The sequence below is a fragment of the Eriocheir sinensis genome, chromosome 2 (assembly GCF_024679095.1).
Source record: "Eriocheir sinensis breed Jianghai 21 chromosome 2, ASM2467909v1, whole genome shotgun sequence".
Taxonomy (NCBI): Eukaryota; Metazoa; Arthropoda; class Malacostraca; order Decapoda; family Varunidae; genus Eriocheir; species Eriocheir sinensis.
This window is the reverse complement of record NC_066510.1, coordinates 3,488,635-3,503,587: the sequence shown is the minus strand read 5'-3', so window position 1 is coordinate 3,503,587 and position 14,953 is coordinate 3,488,635. Positions and strand designations below refer to the sequence as shown.

General features: G+C 47.6%; 1 protein-coding gene across 5 annotated transcripts in view; it reads left to right on the top strand.

Moving 5' to 3' along the window:
• Positions 1-14,953, top strand: part of LOC126998572 (leucine-rich repeat-containing protein 40-like) — a 98,490-nt gene that overhangs the window by 76,618 nt on the left and 6,919 nt on the right. For all 5 annotated transcript variants that reach the window (XM_050860403.1, XM_050860393.1, XM_050860386.1 and 2 more), the window contains one exon: positions 8,467-8,652. In XM_050860403.1, coding sequence (XP_050716360.1) covers positions 8,467-8,652 — 186 coding nt within the window. The remainder of the gene's footprint in view (positions 1-8,466; positions 8,653-14,953) is intronic.

Genomic DNA, 14,953 nt, shown 5'->3' with positions numbered 1-14,953 from the left:
AAGAAGACATCACCGAGCTACAGGATTGGAGCAATAAGTGGCTGCTACAATTCAATGGAAAAAAAATGTAGTCATGCACCTTGGGAGGGGATATCCAGCATACCAATATCACATGGGAAACACTCCACTACCCACCACAGAGGCATGGAATGACTTGGGAGTACAGTCAAGCCTCAGTTTACGAGTTTAATTCGTTGCGGAATTTTGCTCGCACACCAAAACACTCGTAAACAAAAACGAATTTCCCCATTCAATCAGTCAATCAGTGGGGGCATATGCCGGGGGGCGCGTTGCCTCGCCCAACGACGCCAAGCCCAGGGGTCTCTCCAGGCGAGTCTCCATGCAGGCCCCCTTCCCAACCCGAGTACCTCCCGGCAGGATCTGTCAACTTGCTCAAGCCACGAACTCCGTGGGTGTCCCCTTGGCCTCCTCCACTCAGGGTTGTCTCTTACAGAGACAACCCGATGAGCAGGATCAGCTTCCATAAAACGTGCCACGTGCCCGTATAGCTGGAGTTGGCATTGACGGACCATGCAGGTAATATATGTCGAATTAGTCTCACGGAGTAGTCGCCAGTTTGACACAAAGTCATTCCAGCGATATCTCATGATTCTGCGTAGACTTTTATTCCCAAAGGCATCAATCTGCCCCTCCAAGTCTCCATTTAGTGTCCATGTCTCACAACCATAGAGTAAGACAGGGAGCACAAGGGGCTTGAAGATCCGGATCTTTGTCCTTCTGCACAGGTATCGACAACGCCATATACTCGTGTTGAGCGAGTCCATAACACCGTGGGCCAGACCAATCCGTCGTAAGACTTCCTGGCCAGACTCACCGTTGTTATGAACTACGCTACCAAGATACATGAAACTTTCTGAGATCTCAACGTCCTCGCCACACGCATGAACAGACTGTCCTGTGTCATCCAGCAAGCCTCCAAACACCTGTACCCTGGTCTTGGCCCAGGAGACCTGAAGTCCCAAGGGCTTCGCCTCCTCGTGCAGTGCCTCGAGAGCCATCACCAAAACCTCCAGCGACTCCACCAGGATTACTGCATCATCAGCAAAATCAAGGTCACTGACCCTAGTATTGCCAATGGATGCTCCACAATGACTCTGGTCCACAACTCAATACACACACAACACACTACAACACAATACCCAGTCCATACAAGTGTTGAAAAGCAGTGGGGCAAGGACACAGCCCTGCCTCACTCCCGCATTCACGGGAAAGAAGCTGGACAAGCCCCCCCACACTTCACAGCACTCTGTCCCAGAATACAGGCCAGTCAGCAAACCAATAGTCCTCGCAGGAATCCCACGGAGTCGCAGAAGACCCCAGAGTGCCTCACGATGCACTGAATCAAACTCCTTCTTGAGATCGACATAGGCTGCAAGCATCCCGTCGAAACTCACGTCAGCGCTCCACCAGTACGCGAAGCGCTAGGATACGGTCAGTTGTTGACTTACCAGGTGTGAACCCAGACTGTTCAGGTCTCTGCAGCTTCAGCAGCTGGCTGCGAATTCACATCACCAATAAGTGGACAAGCACCTTGCCTGGCACACTGAGCAGTGTAATACCACGGTAGTTGTTGCAGTCCTGGCGGTCCCCTTTCCCTTTCCAGATAGGAACAACCAACCCCCTCTTCCAGTCAGGAGGAATGGTACCAGACTGCCATACGGCAGTCAAGACCACATGCAACTCGTGGATCCTGGCCTCACCTCCAGCTTTGAGCAGCTCCGCGCTGTTGTTACAGGCGCCAGGTGCCTTCCTACCCCACAACTTGGCCACAGCCTCTCTGACCTTGCCCAGAGAGGGTGGGCTTTCATCAGTGAGTGGGTCAGCATCCGCCATCTGCAACCCAGCAACTGGAAGCTGCCCACTTGGAGGGTCCGCCATGTACAGCTGCTCAGAGTACTCAGCCCAATGAGCCATCTGCCCATCCATGTCCGACATGAGGCAGCCGTCAGCTGTTTGGATAGCACTCACCTGAGAGGAAGACTTGGAGCGGAGCTTCTTCAGGGCTTGGTAGGCAGGTCGGAGGTCATTCTCATTTAAATGGCCCTCGACCTCCTCGGCGAGAGCCCTGACATATCTCTCCTTGTCTCTTCTCAGGAGAGCTCTAGTCCTACGTAACAGAGCCCTGTATTGGTCCCGGTTTGCAGCAAGTCTGGCAGCGCGACTCTCCTCGATATTCTCCAGTGTCTCCACCGAGGCAAAACCACTCCTAGATCTCGGGCGCTCTCCAATGCACTCCTTGGCAGCTTGCAGAGTCTCACGTTTGAAGGTATCCCACAGTTCTACAGGATCCTCCAGGTTGCCGAGCACTTCAAACCAATTTGAGACTGTCTACCCTTCCAGCATCGCTATACCAAGTCCAGCGGTGCAGCTCTGGTCTCTGGTACCAGGAACCCGCAATTCTCAACCTTCTGGATTTTGCAAAATTCAGGAGGAGAGAGCTGTTGATGTTCCTGGTACCAGATCCATGGGGACCAACACATAGCTTGTAGCCAACCCTGTCAGTGCCAGTAGTAGCATTGAAGTCGCCCAGGACAATGAGTGTGTCCTGGGGAGGGCGCTGGCCTAATATAGAGTCGAGTTTGGCATAGAACGTCTCCTTCTCTTCAGTTTCACGCATCTCGGTAGGAGCGTACACTGCAACAAGAGACATGAAGCCCAGTGTTTTTTATTTTTTTATTTTTTTTTTATGTCTACGCCTATTGTGCCAGTAGGCTTGCTTGAGGGGCCTGGATGGTAGTCGGCCCCAGCCCGTCATGGTGCAGGCAAGTGTTTATAGTGGCGCCATCTTCTCTTGCTTCAGCCTCACTCGCAGTATACGCTCATCAACCGTAGCAACCTCAACCACAAATGGCAGCAGTTGACTGGAGATGCCCATAGCTACCCCCTTGACATGGAAGCCATTGCTCATGCCGGACGAGTATAAGGTGTATCCCCCCTCACTGATCTCGCCACTACCAGGCCTCCTTGTCTCAGAGAGTGCCACTATGTCCACCCTCAGCCTTCTGAGCTCATTTGATAGGTAGGGCAGTCGATCATCATCCGAGAGGCTCCGGACGTTCCAGGAGCCCACACACAGAGCCCTCCGAAGGTTAACCCCTGGCCTGGTTCTGCGGACGGGCGCAGCTCCATTAAAATTAATGTAAATCCCATTAATGTGTCCCATATCTCAAAAAAATATTTATATAAAGATCATTTTACATGTTATTTTTTTACAGAATTAAATTAATATTCCAACAAATAGCAATGATAAATACTAATATGAAACACAAATCAATGTGTTACGGTTGTTACGGAGACTCCCGCAACTAACTACACTCAGGGTGTAGCAGCCACAGTTTACCTATTCTAGAGGCACCGGAACTATGTTCGACCACCAACGTGAAGCTAACCAGACTTGTCGTTCGAGATGGAGGGTGAACGGGTGTCAGTCACGCCCAGGAGGGCATACAAGCTGCCAAGACTCGCCCCCCGTTCCTGTTGCGAGCACAGTATCCACCGTTCCTGTTTTCTTCTCTGCACCACCATCCCTTTTAACCCTGTCGCGCATAATGATGAGTTTTGCGTCATCAAGGGTAAAAAGGTCCTGGCGCACGATGACGTGAAACATGTCATAAAAGTTTTAAAAAATTATTAAAAATTAAGTTTTCGGTGAAATTGCATCAAATTTGGGAGCATCATTTGTTAGGATAAGTTTCTTAATGGTAACATATGGCAACCTTTCTAAGGAGCGTAGGTGAGGAGGAGGGAGGAGGGGTCGCTCACCTCGAAAAAAATACAGTAAAACCCCGATTATCCGAAAAACCGGATTATCCGAAATTGATCTGGATAATGCAATTAAATTTTTTTTTTCTATACTAAAACGTTATAAAACATCAAAAATAAATAAAAGTAACTACATATGTACTATATTAACACATTTAAAATTGATAAGAACAGTTAAAATGAATATGCTTTCTAATACGTATTGCCGAAATAGCTTGTAACGAATAGATCAATGTATTAGACAAAAAACATTAAACAAACTCTCAACAACACCACGTCCGCACCTTTGCCCCAGCAAGGACGTAGGTGCGGCGAACGAACAAACTACTGCACGACTACTCTCACACCGTACTCTCAAGACAACGACACAAACACGACTCCCCTCTCCACTCCATGCCACATTCCCCTTCCAACATACGAGTTGCGCGATAATATGAGTCATCATACTGTGTCTCCACCTGCACGATGCATCAAGGTCACACTTGCAAGCTTGCACAACCATTCACAATCGCACTCTGCAACATTCACAATTCAGATCTGCAACGCTCACAAGTATCAACATACACTGGTCCAGACAAGGAGACACACAGACAAACATACAATAAAACATTTACATCACATGTTTTAAGCGTACTACTTTGTTTAGCGTAGCGTGTGTTTGTTTGGTTTCAAAATCAAAATGGCGGCGATCAAAATGGCGGCCATAAATCCAGATTATCCGAAAAATCGGCTTATCCGAAAGAGGCTTCCCCCCTTCCATTTCGGATAATCGGGGTTTTACTGTACAATTTTCTTGTTGTAACTCGGGAACTAATAGGCGTATGAGGATTTTGAAGATACCATAATAATCCTCACTAAATTCCGCTTCGAAACATATATTCGGCTATAAAAGTTGGCACACAAAATTTCGAGCTAGCTGGCTAGGGAAGAGTCGGTACATAGGATTTATTGTCTACAATACTCTATACAGAGACTTGAAACGAGTTTGAATTGTTTATTTTCCTTTATTTTTATTTGCGCATTTTCTAGTACAAGTCTTTATGAAGCCATTGATACCAAATTTATTGGGTTACGATATACAGTCACCCCCCGCCGTTCGCGGTCTCACCCATCGCGGTTTCGCGTATTCGCGGTCAACTAATTGTGACCTCCCCCCGCTTATACGCGGCCCCAGTTTCGCGTATACGCGGATGCATTGACGCTAAATAGGAAGGCAGAGAGGAGGGAGGGAGGCAGAGAGAGGGGGAAGGGAGAGAGGGAGGAAGGAAGAGAGAGAGGGAGGGAGGGAGGCAGAGAGGAGGGGGGAAGGGAGAGAGGAGGGAGGAAGGCAGAGAGGAGGGAGGGCGGGAGGCAGAGAGGAGGGGGGAAGGGAGAGAGGAGGGAGGAAGGCAGAGAGGAGGGAGGGAGGGAGGCAGACAGGAGGGAGGGAGGGAGGCAGAGTGGTGGGGGGATGGGAGAGAGGAGGGTGGAAGGCAGAGAGGAGGGGGGACGGTAGGCAGAGAGGAGGGGGGAAGGGAGAGAGGAGGGAGGAAGGCTGAGAGGAGGGAGGGAGGGAGGCAGAGAGGGAGGGGAGGCAGAGAGGAGGGGAAGGGAGGAGAGAGAGGAGGAGGAAGGCAGAGAGGAGGGAGGGAGGGAGGCAGAGAGGAGGGGGGAAGGGAGAGAGGAGGGAGGAAGGCAGAGAGGAGGGAGGAAGGCAGAGAGGAGGGGGGAGAGAGGGAGGGAGGAAGGCAGAGGGAGGGAGGGAGGAGGCAGAGAGGGAGGGAGGGAGGAGGCAGAGAGGAAGGGGGAAGGGAGAGAGGAGGGAGGAAGGCAGAGAGGAGGGAGGGAGGGAGGCAGAGAGGGAGGAGGGAGGGAGGCAGAGGAGGGGGGAAGGAGAGAGAGGGAGGAAGGCAGAGAGGAGGGAGGGAGGCAGAGAGGAGGGGGGAAGGGAGAGAGGAGGGAGGAAGGCAGAGAGGAGGGGAGAGGAGGCAGAGAGGGGGGGGGGAGGAGAGGGAGGAAGGCAGAGAGGAGGGAGGAGGGAGGCAGTGAGGACAGGGGAAGGGAGAGAGGAGGGAGGAAGGCAGAGAGGAGGGAGGGAGGGAGGCAGAGAGGAGGGGGGAAGGGAGAGAGGAGGGAGGAAGGCAGAGAGGAGGGAGGGAGGGAGGCAGAGAGGAGGGAGGGAGGGAGGCAGAGAGGAGGGGGGAAGGGAGAGAGGAGGGAGGAAGGCAGAGAGGAGGGAGGGAGGGAGGCAGAGAGGAGGGAGGGAGGCAGAGAGGAGGGGGGAAGGGAGAGAGGAGGAAGGCAGAGAGGAGGGAGGAGGAGGCAGAGAGGAGGGGGAAGGGAGAGGAGGAGGAAGGCAGAGAGGAGGAGGAGGGAGGCAGAGAGGAGGGGGGAAGGAGAGAGGAGTGAGGAAGGCAGAGAGGAGGAGGAGGAGGCAGAGAGGAGGGGGGAAGGGAGAGAGGAGGGAGGCGGGGCAATGGACGTTAGGTTGCTCCTGAGTGACGTCATGCTTTCCTATTGGCCAGCAGCTCACTCAGGGACGACTGCTATTGGTCGAGATTTTCTCATAGCAACATTATCCTAAAAAAAAAAAATTCACGCGCCGCCACACTGCAGTGTTGCCAGATTGGGCTACTTATCGCAAATTGGGCTACTTTTGGGTCTTCTGTGCTACTAAATTTTGACCCCAGGGTGAGTGTTGATTACATATTGTTGTCTAACAAGGTCTTGTCTCATTTCAGTCATTAAAAAGAACGAAAAAAACATGTTTTATATGACGTGTCAGAGGTGACTTCCCCAAATGCATATTTTCCCATAGGGTTATAGTCCCGCCGTTCGCGGTTTCGCGCATCGCGCCGAAGTCCGGGAACGAAATACCCGCGAACGGCGGGGGATGACTGTATCTGTGAGGGTAAAATACGTCTGGGAATGTAGAGTATCGCGGCGGCAAAAAAGGGCCGGTCGGGCCTGAGAAATGCATGGTGAGTGGAACAGAAACTTATTGGAAACTTACAGTGTGCGAGAGGGTTAACTATCTTTCTTGGGGACAGTGTTAAAGCACAAAGAACTCACACTGTAGTGCTGAAAACAAGACACTAGTGCACGGATGCTATTTCTACAAGTTTACGACGCGGACTGAGACTAGAGCCATCATCTGGTGGTCTAAAATTACCTTAGACCGAGCAAGAATTAACCCAAAATCTTGCAAAATTCTTGCGTTTCTTGTTTTGGCATTTCAGATTTTAAAGAATTCCCCCCAATTCCTGGCAAGAATCAGGGGTCCTGCGCAAGCCATGGTGGGGCTGGTACGGCCACTGTCTTGCTGGCCGCACCTCCATAGGCCTATGGCGATGACCATTTCCTGAGTTTCCTATGGGTAACCCTGCCAGGTGGGGGTGGATATAGAGTTCACGAGGTAACTGTTGTGTTACTGTTGCACCACAGACCATTTCAAAGCATCATGGTATGAAAATAACATTGTCATCGTTAGAAACAAGAAATTGAAACGATGCCATTTTTCAATATATTTTGTAGAGAAAAGGATGTTTTAAGAAACTCAAGTCACATGCAATGACACTAAGCAGCTCCTGAAATACTCCTAATGAACTGTAGATCCTGTAACTGTGACTAAATTAATGCGTGTTGTCCTTGATGAGTGACAAAATGAGAAATAGTGTTGATTCATTCAATCATATGGACAAAATAGAGCGCTCTGGCGGATTACAGGAGGGGGTGAAAAACAGTCTCAAGAATGGGGGGTCGTTCAAGAAGGCCGTACATCACCAGATGACGTCTTAGGGTTGCAAACTTGCCACCTCTTTCTTAAATTATGGAATGCCATCTGTTCTGTATTTGCCTGTCTGAATGGTTAAGCAGATAAAATTCAGTGTCTTAAAACCGTAGGGAGCACATTTTTCGGTGAACCACAAAACCAGCCCATAAAATTTTATTTGTCAAGGGTCATAATGAAATACGTGTAAAATACAGGTCATAACGTCTCTCCCCCTTCCTCTTGCCTTCACCAGCAGCGGGCAGTGGCTGTCAGTCATGGCAGGCCAGATAAGTTTTAGAGTTGCCATCTGTTCCTTAATATACAGATTCGTTCTGTATTGCTGAATGGGATGTTGCATTCCTTATTATTTTAGATCAAGGTGGCAGCCCTAACTGAGACTCTATTCCCATTGTTTTCTGCTTTGAGCACTCTCGTCTTGTAGCGAACAAAGGGAACCCACGCTCACGTCTTTGACTTGTACAAAGAGACATAAAGAGATGTAAGCCAATAGAGTCAGTCTATCGCCATCCTCCCCTCCCTTTCATGAACTGTCACCCGGCAAGGTTTTGTGGTTCCTCCTCGAAGGAACGTATGCGCTTGACCCTGACGGCCTCCACCTGTGTCCCCACCCGTGGGTGGTGACAAATAAAAAAAATAATATTGAAACAGAATGCTCGTATACCAAGTCACCGTTCGTAATACAAGGCATTTTTTGTGGGATTTCTTTGCTCATAAATCAAAACACTCATAAACCGAGGTTTGACTGTATTAGGCTTAGGATACATGGACTTTTTCAAAATATTGTTTGTTGCACACATTAGACCAGCATTGGATTATCTTAATACATATCTCTGTTGTGTGTAACTGAATAATGTTATAGCCATATATTTGTGTGACAATTTGTAATTAATATCATTCCTCCTCGTCCTCAGGTTTGAGATGGTGCCGGCATGTGTGTATGAAATGGAACAATTGGAAATCCTCTGTGCTGCCAACAACCAGATCAGTTTCATCTATGTTGAAGGCTTGAGCAAGTTAAAGCGCCTGGCAACACTGGATCTGCATAACAATAACATTGATTTTGTCCCACCATCTCTTGGGAACATAACTCAGCTAAGGTTTGTGTTGATGCCAAACTGATTTGTTTTCTGCGTACTGTTGAAAATAAAAAAGAAATTTCCTACAGGTAACTCTCGATTTACGCGAGTATTGTGTCCTTGAAGAGGTCGCGTAAATCAAAAACAATGTAAATCAAACAAGAGGTAGGTTTCTATCGAAAAAGAAATATTCATTCAGTGGAGAGAGAGAGAGAGAGAGAGAGAGAGAGAGAGAGAGAGAGAGAGAGAGAGAGAGAGAGAGAGAATATCCATATCACCGAGATATCCACTCAGGCACTCAGTCTCAGCCTCACTCATGTGAGGAAGAAATGAGGGACACCATGAGCGACTGGCTAGTATTGGTACCAGTACCAAGCAGTCTGGTACCGGTACCTGCGCACCCCTATTGTTGAGTAGCGTGGCAGCGTGGGTACTGTATTGTTGTTCAAATGGCGCGCGGGAAGAACTGAGCTCAGCTGTGTGGCCGCGGCGCCGTGTGAGTCCAGTTGCGTGAGACATCTGGTGGCCACTCCATAAAATATCGCGTATAAGTGAAAAAACGTGTAAATTAAACATTTATTTGGATTTTGGACCCCGCGTTATTTAAAAAAACGCGTAAACCAAACTCACATAAATCGAGAGTTACCTGTATGACATACTCTGTTATGTATTTGTAAGCATGTAAGCATGAAGATTAGGGGTGTGGTTAGGCAATGGGGAGACATATCAGGTCCAAGAGATTCTCGATGCAATCCTCCAGGGTTCCATCTTGAGAAACTGAGGGACCAGGCATGTGCTCAGGAGTATCCAGTGGTCCGAGGTGCTTGGTACACTGGAGGACCTTGGAGAGTTGTGGGATACCTTTAAATGTGAAACTCTCAGAGCTGCCAAGAAGTGCATTAGAAAGCATCCAATGTCTAGGAGTAGACTTAGCTCAAGGAAGACACTGGAGAATATAGAGGAGAGTCGTGTCGCCAGTCTGGCTGAGGACTTGAAGCAATACAGGACTGTCACAAAAGACTAGAACACTTCCGAGGAGAGGTATGATGGATATTTCACTGAAGATGTCAAGGGTTGTCTTTATGCAAACAACCTTAGACCTGCCTTTTGAGCTCTGAAGAAGCTCCATTCCAAATCCACATTTCAGACAAGTACTATCCAAACGGCTGATGGGCAGATAGTGTCAGATGCGGATGGGTACTGGGCTCATTGGGCCAAGTACTTTGGACTGTACATGGCAGAGCCCCCAAGTAGACAGCTCCCTCTGGCTGGGTTGCAGATGGTGACTCCTGATCTACCAATAAGTGAAACTCCACCCTCTCTTGTGGAAGTGAGAAAGGCTGTGAGGAAGTTGAAGGGTGGAAAGGCAGCTGGGGTCTGTAATGTCAGTACAAGAGATGCTGAAAGCAGGGGTGAAGCCATGATACGTGGGTGGCATGCAGAGCTGTCCGCCGTGTGGCAGTTCAGTGCCATTCCTCCTGACTAGAAAAGGAGGCTGGTTGTCCCTGTCTGGAAAAGGAAAGGGTATCGACAGGACTGCCGCAATGGGGTATATTCAGAGTGCCAGCCAGCAGGTGAACCACCAATTAAGTCCTTGTGTCCCCGAAGCTTGGACTATTCTTTTAATTATCGAAAATCACCTGCGTTTCTCTGGGACTTGTAAAAATTACACTTCAATACAATAAGTGATACTTTTGTTGATAAAAATGTATATAGTTGATCATTCTCGTTTAATTTATTGGTAAATGAGAGAAAATAAATGACCATTGGAGGGTTCTCATTAAAGATCTTTTTTGCATGAAAGCCCTGCAAAATCAAGCAGAATCAGACTTTAAAAAGTTCTATTTATTTTACAATATTTGCTGAGTACTTGCTGTGATGACTAGTCTTTACACTGGGGTTGAGACTGCTGTGAAGTGTGGGGAAGGCATTTCTGGCTTCTTACCTGTGAATTCATGAGTGAGGCGGGGCTGGGTGTGTCCTGCTCCATCATTCTTCAACACTTGCATGGACTGGGTGTTAGGTCAAAAAGCTGATCAAAGTCATTGCATAGCATCTGTCACCAACATCAAGGTCACTGACTTTGCTTTTGTTGATGAGGCTATACTTCACATGGAAATGCTGGGGATGTTGTTGATGGCTCTCAGTTGTGCATGAGGAGCCAAAGCCACTGGGACTGAAGGTCTCTTGGGCCAAAACTAAAGTCCAATTGTTTGGAAGCACATTTGATGACACAGTTCAGTCTGTTCATGCATATGGAGAGGGCCAGGGGTGGTGAGTCAGAGTTGCCTACTGTTTGCCAGAGTTGGTAAAAAAAAATTCTGACTTTGACCCCTTTATGTGATCACTTCTTGTATAAAGTAAGAAAGAGAGAGAGAGAGAGAGAGAGAGTTGATGAAGACTTTGTAAAAAGACTAAGTGAAAAATATAAAGGGAACAGGAAATCATATTGGAAAGAAGTAAAAAACGAAAGAAATGCAGAAAATATCTCCTCAAGTAAAATAAATGAAGTTATGGATAAGAATGGAAAGATGTTGAAAGACGGGGAAGCTGTGAAAGAGAGATGGAGAGAATATTTCAAAAACTTAATGAATTTTGAGGATGGACGTCCAGCAGCTGTAACAGCAGCAGTTTTGAGTAGAGGTAGAGGAGGAGTATATAAAGAAAGAAGTATAACATATGAAGAAGTAAATCTGGCAATAAAAAGATTAAAAATGGAAAGGCAGCAGGAATTGATGGAATCACAGCAGAAATGTTGAAGTGTGGAGGAGATGAAGTCGTGAAATGGATGGTCAAGATATGTGAAGTAGCATGGGAGGGGTGGGGGTGCCAGCAGACTGGACAAAAGCCATCATTGTCCCAGTTTACAAGGGGAAGGGCAGGAGAGGGGAATGTGGGAGCAAAGACTTACAGAAGAGAAAATTAGTGAAGAACAAGGAGGCTTCAGGAAGGGAAGGGGATGTGTGGATCAGATATTTGCCTTCAGGATGGTAGTAGAAAAAATAATAGCAAAAGGAAAGAAACTATACGCTGCCTTCATGGATTTGGAAAAAGCTTATGACAGAGTCGATTGGATTGCATTGTGGGACGTTTTAAAGATTTATGGTGTGGGAGGAAAACTGCTTAGTGCAATAAAGTCTTTCTATGAGGATGCATCTGCATGTGTCAAAATTACTGGAGAAACAAGTGAACATTTTGAGATAAAAGTGGGCTTAAGACAAGGGTGCGTCATGTCACCATGGTTATTCAATATTTATATGGATGGTGTTATTAGAGAAATGAAGGGCAAAGTTGGAGTAAGACTGTTCGATGAGGGAAGGAAGTGGGTACTGAATTCAATACTGTTTGCTGATGACACGGTGCTCATTGCAGAAAATGAAAGTGACCTACAAAATTGGGTCAGTGTTTTTTATAGTGTCTGTAATAGGAGAAAGCTGAAAGTAAATGTCAACAAAAGTAAAGTGATGGTTTGTGAGCGAAGTAGAAGTGAGGTTGTAGATTTTGTATGCCCATATAGAGTGGGAATTGAATGTGAAAAAGAATGCAAAATAATTTTGAATGGTGAAGAAATGGAGGAGGTCAATGAGTTTAAGCACCATGGATCAGTTATGTGTAAGCATGGTGGTACAGAGGGAGAGATAAGAGAAAGGGCATTGCAAGGAAGAAGGGTGGTAGGGTCTTTGGGACGAATCATGAATGGCAGAAGTGTGAGCATGGAGGTAAAGAGGGTTTTGAGAAATACAATAAAAGTACCAACCCTCACATATGCAAGTGAAACATGGGCCTGGAATGAAAGTCAGAGGTCTAGAGTGCAGGCAGTGGAAATGAGTTATTTGAGGAGTGCTTGTGGTGTGAGTAGAATGGATGGAATGAGTAATGAAAGTGTGTATGAGCATTTTGGAATGTGTCACAGGGGTGAAGGGAAGAAGTGTGGAGTGGTGGAAGAAGTGAAGCGACAGACCTTGAAGTGGTTTGGCCACATGGAGCGAATGGAGGAGAGTAAGATGACCAGAAGGGTGTATGTGAGTGAGATACAGGGAGGGAATGCTAGAGGACGACCTCCAGTGAAATGGAGGGATAGGGTGCAAGAGTATGTTAGGGAGAGGGGGGAAAGATCCTTGAGAAACTTTGAGCAGGCAAGGAGGGAGTGTCTGGATAGAGAAAGTTGGAAGCTCTTCTGCCGTGGCCATCCCCTGGTGGGAGCTCCTAGGAGCAGGCATCGATGAAATGATGATGATATATATATATATATATATATATATATATATATATATATATATATATATATATATATATATATATATCACCCCGAGAGGAGAGGAGGGAGGAAGGCAGAGGAGGGAGGGAGGGAGGCAGAGAGGAGGGGGGAAGGGAGAGAGGAAGGCAGAGAGGAGGGAGGGAGGGAGGCAGAGAGGAGGGGGGAAGGGAGAGAGGAGGGAGGAAGGCAGAGAGGAGGGAGGGAGGGAGGCAGAGAGGAGGGGGGAAGGGAGAGAGGAGGGAGGAAGGCAGAGAGGAGGGAGGGAGGGAGGCAGAGAGGAGGGGGGAAGGGAGAGAGGAGGAAGGCAGAGAGGAGGGAGGGAGGGAGGCAGAGAGGAGGGGGGAAGGAGAGAGGAGGAGGAAGGCAGAGAGGAGGGAGGAGGGAGGCAGAGAGGAGGGGGAAGGAGAGAGGAGGGAGGAAGGCAGAGAGGGAGGGAGGGAGGCAGAGAGGAGGGGGAAGGAGAGAGAGGAGGCGGGCAATGGACGTTAAGGCGTCACACTAGCACTTTTTCCGTCGATTAATGCCATTTCCGTCGATTTTTCATCGTTCCGCATGAACTTATCGCATGAATTTGTCAGACGATCAGGATCGCTTCCGCCTGCAAATTTCCGCCTTTGTTTACATTTGCAAGACCAAGACCGAGACTTTCCGCGTGGCTTCAACCTGTCTCAAACGCTCTCCTGCAGTGACAGCCTTCCTCATCCTGGTGTCACTTCTGGCAATAAGAGGTGTCACTAACTCCAGAAATCTGTGGTACTGGCTCTTGTCCAACCTGATCCAATTCTTCAGAGTCTCATGATCCTCTAAACTAAAGAAAGTGTGGTACACACTTTCTCTTTCCCGACGAGCCAACCATGAGCGCATCCATGCACACTTTTTGGCTTGTTTAGCTCGTCTAAGTCTCACAATACACAGTATTAGGTTCAAAGCAGCGTATCTTTGCCGCAGCGTGGACTCCATGTTTGTTTACATTCCCATGGTCTGTGCCGACGGAAAGTTTCAGACGAAACACCGTTTGTGTGTGACAGGTCAAGAGCCAAGATATCGACGATTTTCAGAAAAACGACGGAAAAAGTTGACGGAAAAAGTGCTAGTGTGACACTGCCTTTAGGTTGCTCCTGAGTGACGTCACGGTTAGACTGTGACGTCATGCTTTTCTATTGGCCAGCAGCTCACTCAGGGACGACTGCTATTGGTCGAGATTTTCTCATAGCAACATTATCCTAAAAAAAAAAAATTCACGCGCCGCCACACTGCAGTGTTGCCAGATTGGGCTACTTATCGCAAATTGGGCTACTTTTGGGAACGAAAAAAAACATGTTTTATATGACGTGTCAGAGGTGACTTCCCAAATGCATATTTTCCCATAGGTTTATAGTCCCGCTGCTCGTTTCACGCATCGCCAAGTCTGGGAATCCAATACCATGAGGGGATGACTATATATATATATATATATATATATATATATATATATATATATATATATATATATATATATATATATATATATATATATATATACATATATACATATATACTCTTTTAAGCATACGAGATTGAATGAAACTGCTGTTTCTGCATTATTCAGCTTGCTGCGTTTTTCTATTAGTCTTATCAACTCTCTTTGACGGTGTCTAAAGCCCGAGGAGCTGTCCAAAAGTTGGGTTGTTGGTTGCAACGCTTCGCTCCTGCCTAGGGAACATCTTCAGGCTGAATGGAGCTGGGTCGTCTGGGTTGCTCCTTTTATATGCGTTCTGGCTTGTGATCGGCCGGTGGCGGTACAAGAAGCGCGGAAATGCTGCAAGGCGTCCTCGCTGCGCAGGTGCCTAGGTGTTGTTTTTTCTGCTACTTCTCTTCTGCGTTGGTAAGGTTTGCAGATCTTGGGCTTGAGTGTTCATCGTTGGCCCTAGATCTTCAATGCAGAGGGCTTCCAGGAACAACAGTCGGCACCATAAAACCCATAATTCGAGGTAATTGTAGGCGGTGGTGGCATAGAGCAACCCACCATACATGCCCTGGGTCATAGTGGTGGGTGAGTAATCTTGAGATGGGCTTTTTTGTCAT